The sequence below is a fragment of the Cyprinodon tularosa genome, unplaced genomic scaffold (genome assembly GCF_016077235.1).
Source record: "Cyprinodon tularosa strain WSP-4 unplaced genomic scaffold, ASM1607723v1 ctg463, whole genome shotgun sequence".
Taxonomy (NCBI): domain Eukaryota; kingdom Metazoa; phylum Chordata; class Actinopteri; order Cyprinodontiformes; family Cyprinodontidae; genus Cyprinodon; species Cyprinodon tularosa.
The window spans coordinates 1,285,345-1,302,542 of record NW_024039189.1 but is presented as its reverse complement, the minus strand read 5'-3'; the positions used below and the strand labels follow the sequence as shown (position 1 = coordinate 1,302,542).

Genomic DNA, 17,198 nt, shown 5'->3' with positions numbered 1-17,198 from the left:
AACCTGGACTCTCTCCCAGCCAGCAGCAGGATTAGAGGCATTGCCAACAGAAATTGAGGTAGAGAACTCAGCATAATCTACCCCTTTAAATCAGTAAAGATCTGGACCTTCAGCTTTTACTGTTAGATTTAAAGTGAGCCGGTGCACATTATGCATAATAAGGCCAGTATATAGTAGTATAATATGGTATATAGTATACAACAGCCAAAAGCAAGCCAGTGCGCAGATGCAAGTACAGCAGTCGTCGGGTTCTCAACTACAAAGCAAAATACTGTAACTCTTTCAAGATAAAACAGCTTGTGTTTGATCTAAGAGTCCTAATTGATGTCACAAGGAAATAAGCCTAAGCTCCTGATGTAAGAAATTCCTTTGTTCTCTTCAAAGTGGTCTGGAAAAATTAATGCCACTCATGTACGCACACATTTGAATATAGTTATGCCCAAGTAACAATGAATAACAAAAAAACGTATCAGTTAAAACCATTATTAATTGTTTTTATTGTTTATTTTACCATCAGACCGTTAGCATGTCAAAAGATGTAGTAATGAAGTGCAATTTCAGTACACCATGGACCAATGCAGTCTTTATTGTAAATAAAATTATACATATAAATATATATATACCTGGTATATATATATATTTTATTGTAAATAAAATTATACATATAAATATATATATACCTGGTATATATATATATATATATATATATATATATATATATATATATATATATATATATATATATATATATATATATATATATATATATATATATATATATATTTCTATAGTTGCCAATAAATATAACATCAGGCTTCTTTAATACTTATTAGAAGGCACTTTAGTTTAAGGTGATTTATATATATATATATATATATATATATATATATATATATATATATATATATATATATATATATATATATATATATATATATATATATATATATATATATATATATAACCCCAATAGGTTAGTAAAAAAAATACAACTGAACATATATATATATATATATATATATATATATATATATATATATATATATATATATATATATATATATATATATATATATATATATATATATATATATATATATATATATATATATATATATATATATATAACCCCAATAGGTTAGTAAAAAAAATACAACTGAATATATATATATATATATATATATATATATATATAAGTATGTTCAGTTGTATTTTTACTAACCTATTGGGGTCAAATGTAATCTATTTTTATCAAAATGAGGACTAATGGAACTATCTGCTGCAGGTAAGTTATTGACTGTTCATAATCTCTCAACAGAAACCCATTTCAGACATCTGAACAACCCTTTTAACACTAGTGGTTGGCAAGAAATTCAGATTAGGAGATTTCTAGTTGCTATCATAAATTAAAATACGCAATTTAAATATTCTCTCAAGAATAAATTATCAATTTAAGTCAATGTGGGTTTTTCTACAGTTGGTGTTGCTTTAAAAGAGCAAATCTATTCTCTTGTTCTGCTGTAAAATCTATATCATTTCAAAGCAAACGAGTCTATCCTGTTCTCTGCTGCTTCCTCAGAATACTTTACACAATAGTAACCAAATATTTAAATAACATATCAAACATGTTTCATATTTACTGGAACTTTTGCCTTTTTTTTTTTTAGAAAAGTGCTTACTGTGTAACTGTTTTAGTATTTTGAATGGGCACTGTTGCAAAAGAAAAGTCAAAAACCATCTTCAAACAGATTCACAGATTTGAAAAGAACATAGAAACACATATTACCATATTTGTAGGATGTGTGGGAGTTATTAAGAGAGGCAAGCGGCCAACAGCACACATTGGTGACAGGGAATGTTAAGAAAGACTCCCTGAATTTATCTGGAAAGCTTGAATGGTTATGTCTGCAGCACAGACAGGCTTGAAGCCGACCACAGTCACCTGTGAAATGAGAATCTGTGGGGACCCGACAGGCCTGAATGCTTCAGTGAAGCTCCTCAGTAGAGCGTACTTACACAGAATGTGAGAGGCCTTGGCACCGCTGAGGGGCGCGGACAAAACATGTCTGGATGTAGGATCCCTGTTCCCTGAGAGCCTGTCAGGTTCATAACCAGAGGGCCAACTGAGCGTAGACATCCACAGAATTAGCCTATGTTTTCCCCTTCACAAATATTAAAGAAAATCTATCTGGCTTTTCAATATTGTTTTGAACTACTTCTTTAAATCCACAGTGCAGGAACACCAACAGAGAGAACATATTCAGTGCTTATTAATGAACATGATTCTTTATTCTGAATGTTGATCTCACAAGATGCCCTTTTTGTGTTTTATTTTTTTTAATCATTGAATTTGTAACATTTCTGCAATAAAAGTTAAAACAACAGCTCATCCAGTGCGGAATTACATCAATTCTATAAATCACAGTTATATTTATTCTTTATTTAGAGGTAAGGAGTTAGTTGAGCAAAGATGCCATAATGTATATTAACCCTGAGGTCATTGCATTTCTGTCTTAATACATTTGAGAATTAATTCTGATTTGGTTTTTTTACAGAATACTGAGTTTTATAACTTTTTTTTAAAGATATTTTTTAAAAAGAAATTTGACATTTTACTTTTTTACAGTGCCTCCCAAAACTTTGCATACCACCTAAGCTTTTCAATTCGTTGCCACAAACTTTTGTTTACGTTTTAGAATTAGCAACTTGCAGAATGTAGAACTGGGGAGTGGAATAAAACTGATACATAAAGATCTATATAAAAATAATTATATACATATAATGATCTGAAAAGTTGCATTGATTTGCACTCAAATCCATTCAGTCTGATGCCTATTATTGAAATCAAGTGTAGCAACTCCAATCATGAGTCGGGTATGAAGATATTTATTCAGCATGCATCTTAATAAATAAGCCTACACAGCAGTTTTGTAAAGGTTTCTTTTACAGAACTTTATAAAAAAAAAGATCTGCATCAGGAAGAAGAAGGAATAACTTATCGTTTATCGAACAATATCCTAAGTTTTCAACATTTTATCAAGCATTTTCAGTTATATAAGAATCTATTGATTGGGATAACTACAAGCCTACCAAGGTATAGCTGACGAAAGCGTTTCCTAAACAGTAGATAACAGCCCCTTGGTAACTCCAATCTAGCTGTAGGGATCAACAGCTCAACTCTAAGAATCTGCTAATGGAACAACTGCTTTACAGATTGGATTAAAAATGGTCAAATCATACTTTAGCTTGTTGTGTTAGATGGTCAAATGATTTTACTTAAAATCAGTCGTGGACTTGAGAACTGACTTTAATGGAAGTTGTGCTGTAATATATCTGCAAACAGCCTAGCATCATCCCAATAAATCAATAGAACATTGTATCATAATCAAGCTGGTGATTTACACCCCTGCTAAATAAATAGGGGGGAAAGTCTATAAAAAGCCTGAAAAATTTGTCATTTTTTTCAGAAGAACAACATTGAAAACATAGCCACAGCTACCATGGAATATATATATCAAAGCCCATTTGGGTTAGAAAGTACCATTCTTCAATTAGATCCATATATAATTTTCTGTCTCTTTCAATAAATGAATTGTTTTGGTTTGAACTGGTTTTTGTTAGATTGTGTTTTAAAATAGGAAATTTAACAATATTTAAGGGCATATGAAAACCTTTGCAAGGCACTGTACACAAGATAAACTTTCTTTAATGGTTAAACTTAAAAACTAAAGGTAAGGTTTTTCATTCGATTGTAGGACTGGGAATTTTCTAACATCATACACTGACAGCTCCATTGCTCTGAGGTACGTTTGAGCGCTGGGATTTCATTTTGGAACCACAGGTGAAAGCTAGGCCTCCTCTGTGTACTTTCTGTTTGTGAAATCTGCTCTTATCAGCGGTTCAAAGCCTCTGTTTTTACGCTGACGCAGGTAGAGCACAAAGATAAGGAGGAGCACCAGTAGACCAACAAAGACACCTCCCAACGTGGAGCCAAGTACAAATACAGCTCCCTCATCTGCATCTGTAGAAAAGAGAAACACACAGAAAAACTAAAAGTTTACATGTTCAGCAGAATAATCCTAATGTAACATTTAAGGACATCATCAATGATATTGACTTCATCTTTGATAAATTTGATTACTTTGCTCAGTTGCGATTATCAGTGTTGATAAGGTAATAACAATATTTAGTCCCTGAACCTGGTCAAAAATCATTCCCTGCGTGATATATTAAAGTTATAGTGGAGGATGTTATCTTTCAAAGTGGATCATCAAAATAAGTGGTGCTCCTAATTGTCAATCATTCTGGTGATATGTTTATGTAAGGGCATCCTACATGCTTCTCACATTTTACACTTACCCATGGTAAGTCCGACATAGTGGAAAAATTGCAAGCTCTTTTGAACAGAGCGTGCATGAGGAGAAATGGGCTTGTGCATGCTCTTGCACGAATAAGTGTTTCCTATCGGTAAATGGTAAATGGCATGTACTTATATAGCGCCTTTATTCAAGTCAAGAGACTTGACCAAAGCGCTTTACACTACATTTATTCACCCATTCACACACACACTGATGGTGGCAAGCTACAATGTAGCCACAGCTGCCCTGGGGCTCACTGACAGAAGCAGGGCTGCCATACACTGGCGCCACTGGGCCCTCTGACCACCATCAGTAGACAAATCAGTGTCTTGCCCAAGAACACAACAACAGTGAAAGTCGGAGTCAGGACTTGAACAGTCAACCCTTTGATTTCAGGGCAAACTCCTACATCCAACGTCACTGTCGGCCCCAGTAGTCGGTAGTGGGTACAGGGTTGTGCATGTGCATTTTTTATTTTTTTATTTTGAAAAGACGGCAGGTCTTTTCAAAATTTATGAAAATTCCCCACTATACATTTAATTAGTAAAGCCTAAAATTTTCAAATGAAATGTATTTTGAATAAAATAATCATTTAAATAGTTATTAGGCGTTATCAGATAGACTGTAAAGCTGATTGGCTACAGTAAATGCCGCACGTTGGCTCATCTGTTAACAAACCACCTTATCTATAACACTTAAAGCCCCACAAACAGGGCTATCTCATTTTTTTTTTGTTTTTACAGCACTAGTGGCTGTTTTTTTCAACAGTAGGCTGACAGGAAAGGGGTTATGAGAGAGAGGGAGTGACATGCGGGAAAGGACCACAGGCCGGAATCGAACCCCAGTCGCCAGCATTGAGGACCAACCACTGTACCACCTGCACGCCCAGGGCTATCAATTGTACTAAATAAAAAGGATAAGATCATATATGCTATTAGCACATATAATGAATTAATATTTAAATATTTCTATAAACTGTTAATGAATTATTGAAGCATCAATAAACTGTTAATTTCCTTAAAAGGTGTGTTAAATTGCAAAAAATAAAATTGTGCCTTCAATGAGTCGACATGTTGCAGGTGATCTAATAAAATAAAATTAAAAAGAATTTGTACGTAACTGACAGTTTAAGAGTGGCTTTAAAGAAAGATGATGATCTAAGCCAAGGACTTGGAGCTAATAATGAAAATAAATATTCTAGAAATGTTAATTTATTGATAATAAATACCTTTTATAGTGCACTTCAACAATGGCCTATGTCAAAGTGCTACAAAATAAAGTTAAACAATTAAAAAGATAAAATTAACAAATGTTATGGTTACTTATTAATGATAAAATGTCATGAAATTCTGGAGTTGTCTGTTGATTGACAGTACCACATATCGACTCCCCTGACAGAGATGGAGCCATATTCAGTTTTACAGCAGTTTTAAGCTCTAAACAGCTGGATTTATCTCCACCAAATTCTCTCAACACCTGCTTGACCTAATATGCCTTATAAATGAAATAGATGAATAAAATTGTAATAAAACACAACTGAGCTTAATGCAGGACCCATTAAAAAACACAGAGGAAGAAAAAAACTCTTGCCACAATAAGTGAACATTCAGGTACAAAGAAAAATGGCCCTCTAATCATGTTTAACTTGTTTGCTGAGTATTTACTCACCATCGAGGGAAATAGCATATGAATATCCCAGCTGATCGGATGTGACATAGATCTCTTCATTGGTGACTGGAGGGAAAAAAGGAACCATGTTGTAGTCCCTGTTGTGACCGATGGGGGCCATTTCATCTGGGTAGGTGGCATTGGATGGAATAAACCTGCGCATCCATTCATCGAAAATTGCATCGGTAAAAGAATGAAGAACCTTTAAAATGAAGACAGAAACAGATTTGTTATTTGGCCTGAATCCTAATTTATTTTGATTAATGCTATGCAATTGAATTTTTACCAGAAAGATGGGATCATTGGCTGCAGAGTGGGACAAAGCACTGGTTCCATTGAGCAAAGCATGAACAAGGTTGTGAAGGTTGTTAACAGAGTCATCCAGTTCTCCATCTGGCTTTTCATACCCTTCAAGTGCATTTCTGTTCAATTTAAGCAAATTAATCAATTACTGTTTTTTACATTATTGCAGTGAGTTTCTAGCCTTCAAACACATTTATGAAACAAGGTGTTTGTTTTTACCTGAAGCTAAAGGAGGAGTTGGTAAAATATGGAGGGCTATCAAAGTCTCTAATTCCCAAACAGCTCCTTACATCAGTCATGGTAGGAAAAGACATGTTTGTTCTTCCTACCAACCCCCTTTGAATAAATCCCTCACTTGTGCCATTACAAAGAGTCACCAGGCGGTTGTAATCGTCCAAACTAGAACAAGAAAATAAAGAGTTAACTTTTTTCATAACAAAATGGACAAACTTGTAATACTTTAGTTGTATTTTTTAAGACCTGTTTTTTGAGACCTGCATTTGATTGAACAAGCACTTATGCAGCCTGATCTTTTTCTGTATTTTGTCATGTTAGAACATATTTAATTTTATTTATTGTTAATGTGGTCATCCAAATCTTTTTTTAACATGAATAAATAAGATATAATAAAACGATGACTGAAAAACAGAGAAATCCTTGAAATGATTTTAAAGGCTTTAAACTCTTAAGATTAGAGCTGCTTGGCCCTAAATTTGCTCACAGAACCATAATAAAGCAGCTTAGAGCAAAGCATAATTATTTATATAAATGGTTCAGATAAAGTCCACACTTAAAATCAGATGTTTACTGATTCATTCCCTTGGTTTCACTGATTCTGAGGTCTTTTACAAAGAAGTATGCCCAAAGATATTTAGCCTTGGGACCCAAACATTTGGAGAGACACAGCCTTAAAGAATTACAGCTGAAATTGCAACAAAGGGTGAATCTAAGGGATCTCTAAATACTTATATGATAAAGTTCAGACTCATTGGTAATACATTTTAAAAAAAAATTTTACATTACATTGCTCTTTATTTATTGTGTCATATAAATTCTGACTTCTGCTGGTAAAGATTCTCAGGCATCCAGCTCAAAATAATTCCAGAAAAGTAAAAGTAAACAATCCACTGGTGTGTGTTTCCAAGTTTGAAGACGTTTTGCCTCCCATCCAGGAGGCTTTTTCAATTCAAAATGTAAGAGATAGCGTTGAGTTTGAGGCTTTATAGACTACAATTCAGCAATAAAGATTCCTTCCCACTATCATCGCAACCCCCATCCCCATACAGTTGAACAGAACATCTTGCTTGTTCAGTCAGGCCAACAATTCCCCCTAACGACCCAATTTCAGAGACATAGACAGGTATCAGGTATTGCAGGCTAACAAAGAACCCAAACGACTGCCCATTCCTAAGGGGTGTACCCGTTTGTCCGGTTCAGTTTGCATGTTTTCGAATCCAAAACAAGGCTTTGTTTTTGGTCAACTCTATAAAGCCTTGAACTCAACAAAATTTCTGACATTTTAAGGTGAAAAAGCTTTCTGGATGGTAGAGAAATGTCTTCAAACTTGGAAACAAAGTCCAGTGGATTGTTTTTTTAACTTTTTTGGAAAATCTGACTTATCAAAGCTGTATCACTGGATTCCAGAGCACTAAATACCTATGTTTTTGTTGGGCTAATGTCTAAAATCTGGAAAACGTGATACAATTGCCATGCTGTGGCTTAAACATTAATGCCAGAGCTTAGCCAGTTCTCCTCTCCCTGGAAGTTGTCTTGCACTAAAGCATTCATCTCTAAATGATATAGCTCGGGGGTGTTCATCTTCCAATAAAACGCACAGTATTTTCCCATCCCTTGTTTTGCTGACCTGTTGCACACTATCCCCCATCTGGAGAATCTGGACTGGTTACTGATGAGGAAATGGTTCTCTGGGTTCCTGCCTCCAAGCAGAGAGTCTGTACACACATCACACTCACTCTGTCCTGTGGCAAAGTTCCAGTACGGAATCGCAAAGTTCTCGTTACCTGTGAGTCTCTGCCGTAAGAGACAATAATAAAATCCTTAATATTATTATTATTTTTTTTTTTACATAAAAATTAAGTTGTATTTCTACAGATAGACATACATTACCTGAAGTTCTCTTTCTAAGCTCAAAAGATGGTACCTGTGCCAGGTAATAAATGCTGGACCTTTATGTGAGAAATCTATGGCTTTGAATGGGCGACCAGGACCTGCAGGAAAATTAGTATATTATATATATTTTCAAAACTAACATTAGAACAAGCATGGTATCCAATAATTTATAATATGGCTCTACACAAAATACTAAAAATCAGTTCAGTTGATACAAATATAGTTAATACTAAATGTTTAAGAACACTTGTAAAGGATTAGCCCTGACTCTAGATTTCAGCAGGGGGCTTTCCTACAGATGTATGAATTATTATTCTTCTATAATTAGTACCTTAGCTTAAACATAAACTTAAAGATAATGCATCATCTAGCCCCATCATATGCAGTTATGTCTGTTTCTAAACACCATAAACTGTAATTTGATCTCCTTATTCAATAGGATTTTGATTGTTAAAGATATCAAAATTTTTATTTACCTAAAAGAGTGTCTCTGACTGAGTAGTAATGTTGCCAGACAAAGAAATCGTAGATGGAAATGTTGGCAAACTGTGGCTCAGTCCCGTTTGGTCCCAGCAAGCCCAGCCAGTGCTGTGTGGCAATCATGTAATCTGGGTGGATGGTGTTCTTAGCCAGATCCAGGACATCTAAGAACTCCTGGAGCTCCTCACTGGTTAGGGAGTGGATGTTCTTCCGAAGCACAGGTGTTTTTCTCTGGTCACAGTTCTGACCTGTCCAACCAAACTTACACTGACCGCAGTTATAACCAGCAAAGTTACCTGAAGCACAAAAAGCCAATTTTAAAATATTTGCAATTTAAGGTGTTTGTGATGGTTTACACATACATTATTTCATTCACTCACCATTACATCTGCAAGTCTGATTGAAGAACTTGGTGGGCCATCTCTCTCTGTCATCAACATTTCTGAGTCTGTAGGGTCCCCCCCAGGGTTTGGAGTCGACTCGCACAGCACTGCAGTTTCCTCTCCCTGACAGAGAGCCGCAGACGTTGGCAGGATCTGAACCCAGAGAAGGGCAGCACTGCTTAGACCTGATACTCTCCACTGTACAGCAAGCTCTAGGAAATTGCCCCTCTGCAGGGTAAACAAAGAGAAGCAAAGATACAATGCAGAGAAGCAGCACGGTCCTCATATTCCACCTGTTTCTTTCTTCCAATGACATGTTAAAAAAAATCAATTTGCAGATCAAGTGGTCGATGTGAGGTAGTCAATTTGTTTCCCCCCCAAGGAGTGTGGAATCTCACTCAACCACGGTCTGCTGCTGTGTATCTTCAAATTAGATTCAGTGATAAAGTTAAAATCTCTGGAAAAAGCAGTTAAAGCCAAAGCACGCCGTGTTGCAACTGGTTACACGCAGATTAAGACGCCTCTAATGTGCATTCTTGCTTTTGTAGGGATGAAGAGGATTAAGACATTGGTCTTGTGATGGCCACCTGACAAGCCTGGCTGTGAGTTGCAGCAAGATCTGGAAAAAAATACCAGGAATCTGTCTGAAGGAGCTATTATGTTGTACAACCACTTAATTGCAGCAGAGGATAATGTGATGTTTAGTTGTTCCTTGTGGTCGAGTCACACGCCTTCCCCAAAAATGAAAAGAAAAAGAATTAAAATTAGCTTTAAGCTTAGTGTCCCATCAGAATCATTCACAGGGGTAACTAGCTGATTTTTCAGTCTAATTTACTTAAGAAAAATCTACTTTTACTCCACCTTTTTTATACTTTTATTTAGGTCACATTATAATGTTAAATAACTAAGTACATTTTTTGATTCTGCCCATCATGAGTAACATCACTGAATGGATGAATGAATTAACATGCTAAAGTGAAAGTTATTTTTTCTACACAAGCTTGAAGCCGCTGTGGCAGTTGGAGGTCAGACAAGTGTACAGTATATACTATATAGTTGAGTAACCTTTTTACAACTTCTTGAATGGCAACATTTACTTACTTACTGCTATGCAGTTTTGGTAATTTACCTATACCTGCTCATAAAATGGAACTTTTCTAGACCTGATGTAGAATTTTGTTTTTAAGAATTATCATTAAGGATATATCATACCATACCCTTTTATCTATATAGCTCTTTAAAAAAAACAAAGGTCATCAAAGTGCTGCACATACAATTGAAAGCAACAGTAAAATTCAAATAGACAGAGAAATACAAACAAGCTAAAATAAAGATTAAGAATTAAAAGTAGTGTTAAAGTAGCTCAAATGAAAAGTAATTAAAACAGAAGATAAAAAATTAAGTTAAATAAAAAAATAAGGTCTCAGGATATACAAAATGCCTTAGCAAAGTGGGGTGTTTTAAGAAGATATGGAAACTCTGAAATAGTGGATGCCTGCCTGACAACCAAGGGCAGATTATTCCATAACTGGAGCTGCTACAGCAAAGGCACAATCTCCTCATTGTTTCCACTTGGATATAGGAACAACAAGGAGCTTCTGGTCTGCAGAATTTAGGGATCGGATAGGGTACGCAAATGCAGCATCTTAATTGCAAACCATTAAGAGATTTAAACAAGAGAAATTTAAAACAAGTTTTAATATGGAGATAATGTGCTCAAACCTTTTAGATCCAGTTACAAGTCGTCCATCAGCATTTTGCACAGCCTGCAGGCGCCTAAGAGATGCATCACTAACTCCAAGATAAAGTGAGTTACAGTAATCCAGCCTAAAAGTTACAATACAAATGCATGGATCACTGTTTCTAAATGCTGCCTCGCTATAAATGGTTTTACTTTAGCTAGCTGCCTCAATGAAAAAAAATCATTTGACAACCATCCTGATCTGGCTTTCAAGTTTAAGATCAGCATCCATCTTAAATCCAGGATTTGTGATAACAGGCTAAACATATTGTGCCACAGAACCAATATCTATGTTTTGCTCATTTAAATTCAAAAAGTTTGAGGCCATCCAGGACTTTATATCATTGAGATATATGAACAATGAAAAAAGGAGCAGCCCTTGGCTTTTTTTAAGAGGGAGTTAAACCTTGGAGGCATCTGCATAACAGTGGAAGGTTTAAATTAGAGATTTAACAACATAGTGATCTATTTTTTTCCAGACATATACAGTTAAACCAATTAAATTGGCTCCATAAAGGTAGGAAAAAACAAGCTCAAGCCAATACATAAAAAATAATGTTGAGATGAAGGCTCTTCGCTGGAAGTCAGCCTCTGAGCACATGACCACCTATATGATTGAAGGTCAGATGCCCAGTTCAGGGTTAGGAAGGCAGGTTTAACAAGAGGCCCTTCAGAAAATTTCAACAATTTTCCCTGTCTTACAGCTCCAAGCGAAACTATTCTGCCCCCTTTTAAATTGTTTGTGCATTTACCAGATGTATGTATTTTGAGGATTCAATGGTATAGGTGAATACAAAATGTTAAATATGCAGGGTGACAAGGGGGTAATATGATCAAAGTTTTGCAACATCATTTTATTGATAAAGTTTGAAATGCATTTTTTTAACCCCCACTCTAGTCAATACTTAGACACTGTATTAAAAGCCACATGAAGTCCTATTTATTTAAAAGAAAAAAGACCAATTAATCTGCCCACTTTAAGCACAACACAATTGCCACAGTATTTGAAATCATACCTTTCAATACTGGGCTGCATTCATTTTTTTACATTTTCATCTAAAAGACCAAATACATGCATTATTTGTTTTTGGGTAACATTGTTTCACCAAATTATCTGCATCTTTCTGGTGAAATACATAACTGGAAGAGACTTTTTAAAATTCCCCTACTGATTAATCTTAGCTGTATTTTTGAAACTAAGATGTGCAAAGTTGAAGAAAGAAAGATATATAAGAACTACATAGTTGTGTATTGATCGTTTTGTCTAGAATTATCAGAGAAAGGGCCATCATTGTACTCATCATGTTGCAATTGTTGCATTTTTCTTAGAAGTCAACTGATGTTACAACAGATTCAAGTGAAATATATTTAATTTACACGTAAAATGTGTTTCCAAGAACTCTGTTTCCACTAGAGCTTTGATGCTCAGTGTCATGGGGTATTAAATTAGAAGGCTTGTCAGGGGATTCACAATATCACCATTAAGAGTAGAATATTGAATCTTCTTACACAACACCAAAAAGGCTAAAACAAAGTCAGATAATTAAGAGAAAAAAGAAGGGTCGACAACAGTGATGCAGAACCATACTTGGTAAATATCTCACAGGGATCCAGTAAAGTTTGACATATATCTAGAAATTAGATTTTTTTCTAATCCATTTATTTATTTATTTATTTATTTCATGATCCTTGATTTAGATTCATTTGTTTATTATCTAAAGTTATTTTCTAATATGTGTGTGATATTTTTAGCTTAAATAGTCAGTGCATAAACTTTAGTTAAAACAGCTAGTTTATCATACTTTTTTCTGTATACAGTACATAATTTGCTATTTGAAGTGCCTTTTAAAGGGTCATCATTAGATAAAATAATTTTATGAAATTGCTTTTAATAAATTCTCTCAAGAGACAGCCATGTATTCATATAACTGATTTAGATGGCGTTTTACATTATGGTAAATAAATTCAATCCATACAGTAGAAAGTTTACATACCCTTTCTTTAAGACAGAAAACAATCAGGCGCCAGTTAAAAGACTGCAACTGACAAATGTGATACTAAACTAAACTAAAAGAAATAGAAATTTTACTAAATAAAAGTGTATAGTGTATTTTAATAATTACATTTTTCAGTTTTGTGTTATTTGAATTAATGGTGTGAATTTATAATTTTTTTAATAGGAGGTTATGTAAACTTTCAAGCACAACTGCATGTTATTAGATGTAACTTTTGGTTTAGTTGTTTTTGTTAAACAAAAATTGGATGTATATGGAAATCAAGGTAACTCTCTGTCAGCAATATATATAAATTATAGATAAAAGAATAATAGGTAAAACCACATGTATGAACTTTAAGACGTTTAGGGATAATACACAAAGAAGCCAAGCTGAAGGGAAAAATTTTAAATCCTAAATTGGCTAAACTTATTAGATAACCCAGAAATGTCAGAATTAGAACTGGCCCATTTTAATTTCTTTTCTTATTAATTTTACATTCATTACCCAAGATAACCAAATCATTAGTAAGCCTGTGGATCACATTATTCCCTTCATCTAAACCAATTCAAATACTATATTTTAAAGCACTTAAAATATTTCACCAACTTCCAACAAGTCTTTTCTTGTTTCTTATCTAAATACTGTCAGGTTGTATGGCAGTTTGAAGAGGACCCAAATGCAGAGGCGGAAGGCTGAGGTGGTTTCTTGAAGACTTAAAATCCAAAAGTATCCAAAAGGTGGCAACAGAAGCAAAAATCCTAAATAACGAAATACAGAAAACCAAATAATTCAGTTGCTCAGACACACTGCCCCTGCTGCTTAAAACGTGCAGCAGGACCTTTTGCTGTGCCTTGATGCGCTTCAACCATTGATTTTGCATGTAAACTAGCTGCTTCTGCTGCCTCTAGCGCGCGGTCTGAACGTAGAACTGAACTGAAGAGAAGGAGTATATATGTCAAACAGAACAAAGACTGGTGTTATCAACTGATTTGGAGCAGGTGTGGACAGAAAAATCTAAAAGGGAGCTATGGGAAGGAGATGGACACAAGAGGGCAGCAGAGGGTTAAACAAGAAATACATAGGAACTCAAATACAACAAGAAAACAACTCAAAATAAAAATGAATCAATCAATCAATGAATCAATAAACTAGAAAACACAGAAAAACATGAATCAAAGTGTAACCACTGCAACTTGGAATGCATATGTTGTCCAAACTTAGATTAAACTTAGAAAATTACAAGTGTATCAAGAACCAAATATTTTTGCTAGAGGACATAGCATTATTGTCATTGTCATGAAAGGTAGAGAGGACGATCTTTTATTTCTGGGTGGATCATCTAAATACAGTAAGCGGTCCATCATTCTGGTGATAACATGTAAGGCCATCTTACGTGCTCATCCCCAGTTAGCAATCTTTTTCTGCATATGCACACTTTCAGGCGTATGTCTGTGGTGAGCCACAGTTTCAGCCAGTCATTCAACAGGGTTCATACAGGAGTGAGTAACTCTAATTTAATGCTTTTTAATGCTCTTTAAATGCTCTTAGAAATAATTTTAATGCCATCAATATGTACCCGTCAACAGACTGCAGTCCTGAATTCCTCGTTTTCCACATACTTTTGTTGAAATTAGCATTTTCCCATTCTCTAGCTTTTTCTCTGCCGGGAAGAAGTTCCGTGTAAAAATATTGCGATATAATATATCTGACGAAATTGTTTTTATAAATGTTTCTTCTTTTTTTTTTTTTTTCTTAAAGAAAGCATTTTAAATGCCACAATAAACACATTTAATGAAATAAAATGCCAAATAAGGCCCTAATTTAAAAAATGATTATTTAATGACTTTTAATGATTTTTAATGACCCGCGGAAACCCCGAAGCCCTGAAGGTCACCTTTCTCACCGCGGTTCTTTGAAAATGGCTGAGGGTCGTAAGAGAAAAAGTGTCTACGAAGTGTATGAGAAGAAGAGAAAGGCCTCAGAAGAGTCAGATATATCCCGGAATACTTTGCGTGGAGAGCTCTAACCGCAAAGCATTATGGGATATGCTGTCACAGCAACCCGCTGTCACTACAAATATGGCACAGGCACTGCGCACTTCCAGGTCCCTGAGTGAAGCTCAAGTATCAGCTCACGCAGTCCACTGGATCTCCCCATGAAGCTCAGCATACCGTCTCGCTAACCAGCAGTCTACAGACTGACCAACTTCATCTATCTCCACTCCACTATAAAGTCCACTATATAGTCCCCGCTCTATATAGTGATTGAGTGATTTAGGGAGGACATTCGGGCACAGTAAGCTTTTATGAGATATGAGAACAGCAACTTATAAACAGAGCGTGCACGAGGAGAAATGGGCTCATGCATGCTCTCGTACACGTTTAATAGAAGTTCCCTCTCGGGAGCGGGTACAGGGTTGTATATTGGCGTTTTTTTTTAAGTGGAGGGAGTGGGTCTTTTTCAAAAATTCGCGAAAATCCTCTTCAATACTTTTACATTTTGCAGAGTTTAGTTTATGCGAGAACATAAGGATGTCTGTGGAAATATGAACCCATAATAAAGATCAAAACACCTTGGAAGCAAAATTAAAAACACTTTGGAGGAAAGAGAGTTAAAATAGAAATAAACATTACAGGGCACGTCAGGAGGAAAAGTCAATCACTTATAGCAGCTGAAAAGCAACCCTGAAGAGAATTATGGACACATTCAGTTGTGTTAACCCTCTTCCTAAGTTATGCATCCAAGCTCGTCGACTTACAGCATCGTGTGGTCTGTCGGGGTCCGAGTGCCGAAGCACTTGTTTCATTCATTACAATAAAATCTTTCTAATTGCTTCTTTTCTTTGTGTATCTACAGGTTGAAACGCTCCTCTCCTGTTGGGTCTCTTCCCAGTTTCTGCCCCTAACTATCACTGAAAGATATCTGTAATTATTACTGCCATTAACTTCATGTTCACTCTAACTTCAACTTCCCGAGTAAGTAAATAATTTATTATAATCAATATAATATTATTACGGAATATTCTTCTAAAATTATTTATATGAAAGATGTTTTCTCTTATGATAAATAGCAAAGCAGATACCAAAAAAGAGCTAATCCAATGGGGGGAAAACTCCAACTAGTTAGCCATACTGTCAAATCATGTTGTCCTTTAAAACAAATAAGAACTTCAGATATAATAAATCATGAATAATTCATAGTTTTTTTCTTTTCTAACTAACTTTGACAATTAACCACCCTGTTCTATTCTATTGTTTGCCTCCGCTAGGCAAACCCCATAGGAAATCTCAACCTAACCTCTTCATTAATGATTATACTTGAAAAAAATGTCTAAAATTTCCATACTGAAATATAGTTTTTTATATTTACCAGATATTCCAAAATGTGCACATAGTGTTTATACAGTGATTTCAAGATAAGAAAAAATGGATTTAAGACTTTTTCTATGTTTTATACATTTTAATAGCTGCTATTGTTGCAGCGGATAGTTACCCACATCTACACAGTTAGACACTTAAAACTTTTAAGTTAAGGTAAACCTTAATCTGCAGGAAACTAGCAAATGTGAACTGAAGAATTTACAAAAGACAGCTCAGAGGAAAATTTGAGATAAATGAAGGAATGGAGGATTAAAATAAGAAATGTCTTTTTTCATTTCTTTTTATATTAGGCTGAAATTTTAAAAGGATGGGGTTTTGTCACATGATGCTATATCTTTTTTCCCAAATGACAAAAAACACATAATTATTTAGCATGCATCAAACTGACCAGTAACACCAAAAATCAAAATATTCAAAACAATACAATGTTGAAGTTCCCACAACAACATTTTCATATCATCTTACTAAAATCTCAGTTTCCAATTGTTTACTGACAATAACTTCACTTGTAGATTTCTCCTAGGATCTGTTATTCTCATAGAAACACAGGATGGTGCCAGAGAGCTATCAGGAAATAATAAGAGCACATAATGGCACACAGGATATGGCTTAGAATTAAACATGTTGCTGCTAAGAGCTCTATAAACCACAATATATAAAAGAAATCCTTGAATATTCTGCAGAGCAAACAGCACCTCTCCCAGTATGCTCCATTAACAAATGTAAGTAAGGAAAAAACATAAAAAATGTTTTTGCAT

The 17,198-nt window shown here is 34.8% G+C and overlaps 1 protein-coding gene across 2 annotated transcripts; it reads right to left on the bottom strand.

The window, feature by feature from the left end:
- Positions 1-1,665: 1,665 nt before the first annotated feature.
- dct (dopachrome tautomerase) lies at positions 1,666-9,845 on the bottom strand. Of its 2 annotated transcripts, XM_038301203.1 has the most exons (8): positions 9,320-9,844; positions 8,936-9,235; positions 8,457-8,557; positions 8,194-8,360; positions 6,549-6,728; positions 6,313-6,448; positions 6,027-6,228; positions 1,666-4,021 (listed from the first exon to the last, which is right to left on the bottom strand). In XM_038301203.1, exons 1-8 carry the CDS (start codon positions 9,636-9,638, stop codon positions 3,849-3,851), a joined length of 1,578 nt encoding a protein of 525 aa, XP_038157131.1. In that variant the 5' UTR covers positions 9,639-9,844; the 3' UTR covers positions 1,666-3,848. The 2 variants fall into 2 exon arrangements, with proteins under 2 accessions (XP_038157131.1, XP_038157130.1); XM_038301202.1 differs by having other exon boundaries at positions 6,027-6,448; positions 9,320-9,845.
- Positions 9,846-17,198: the final 7,353 nt, after the last annotated feature.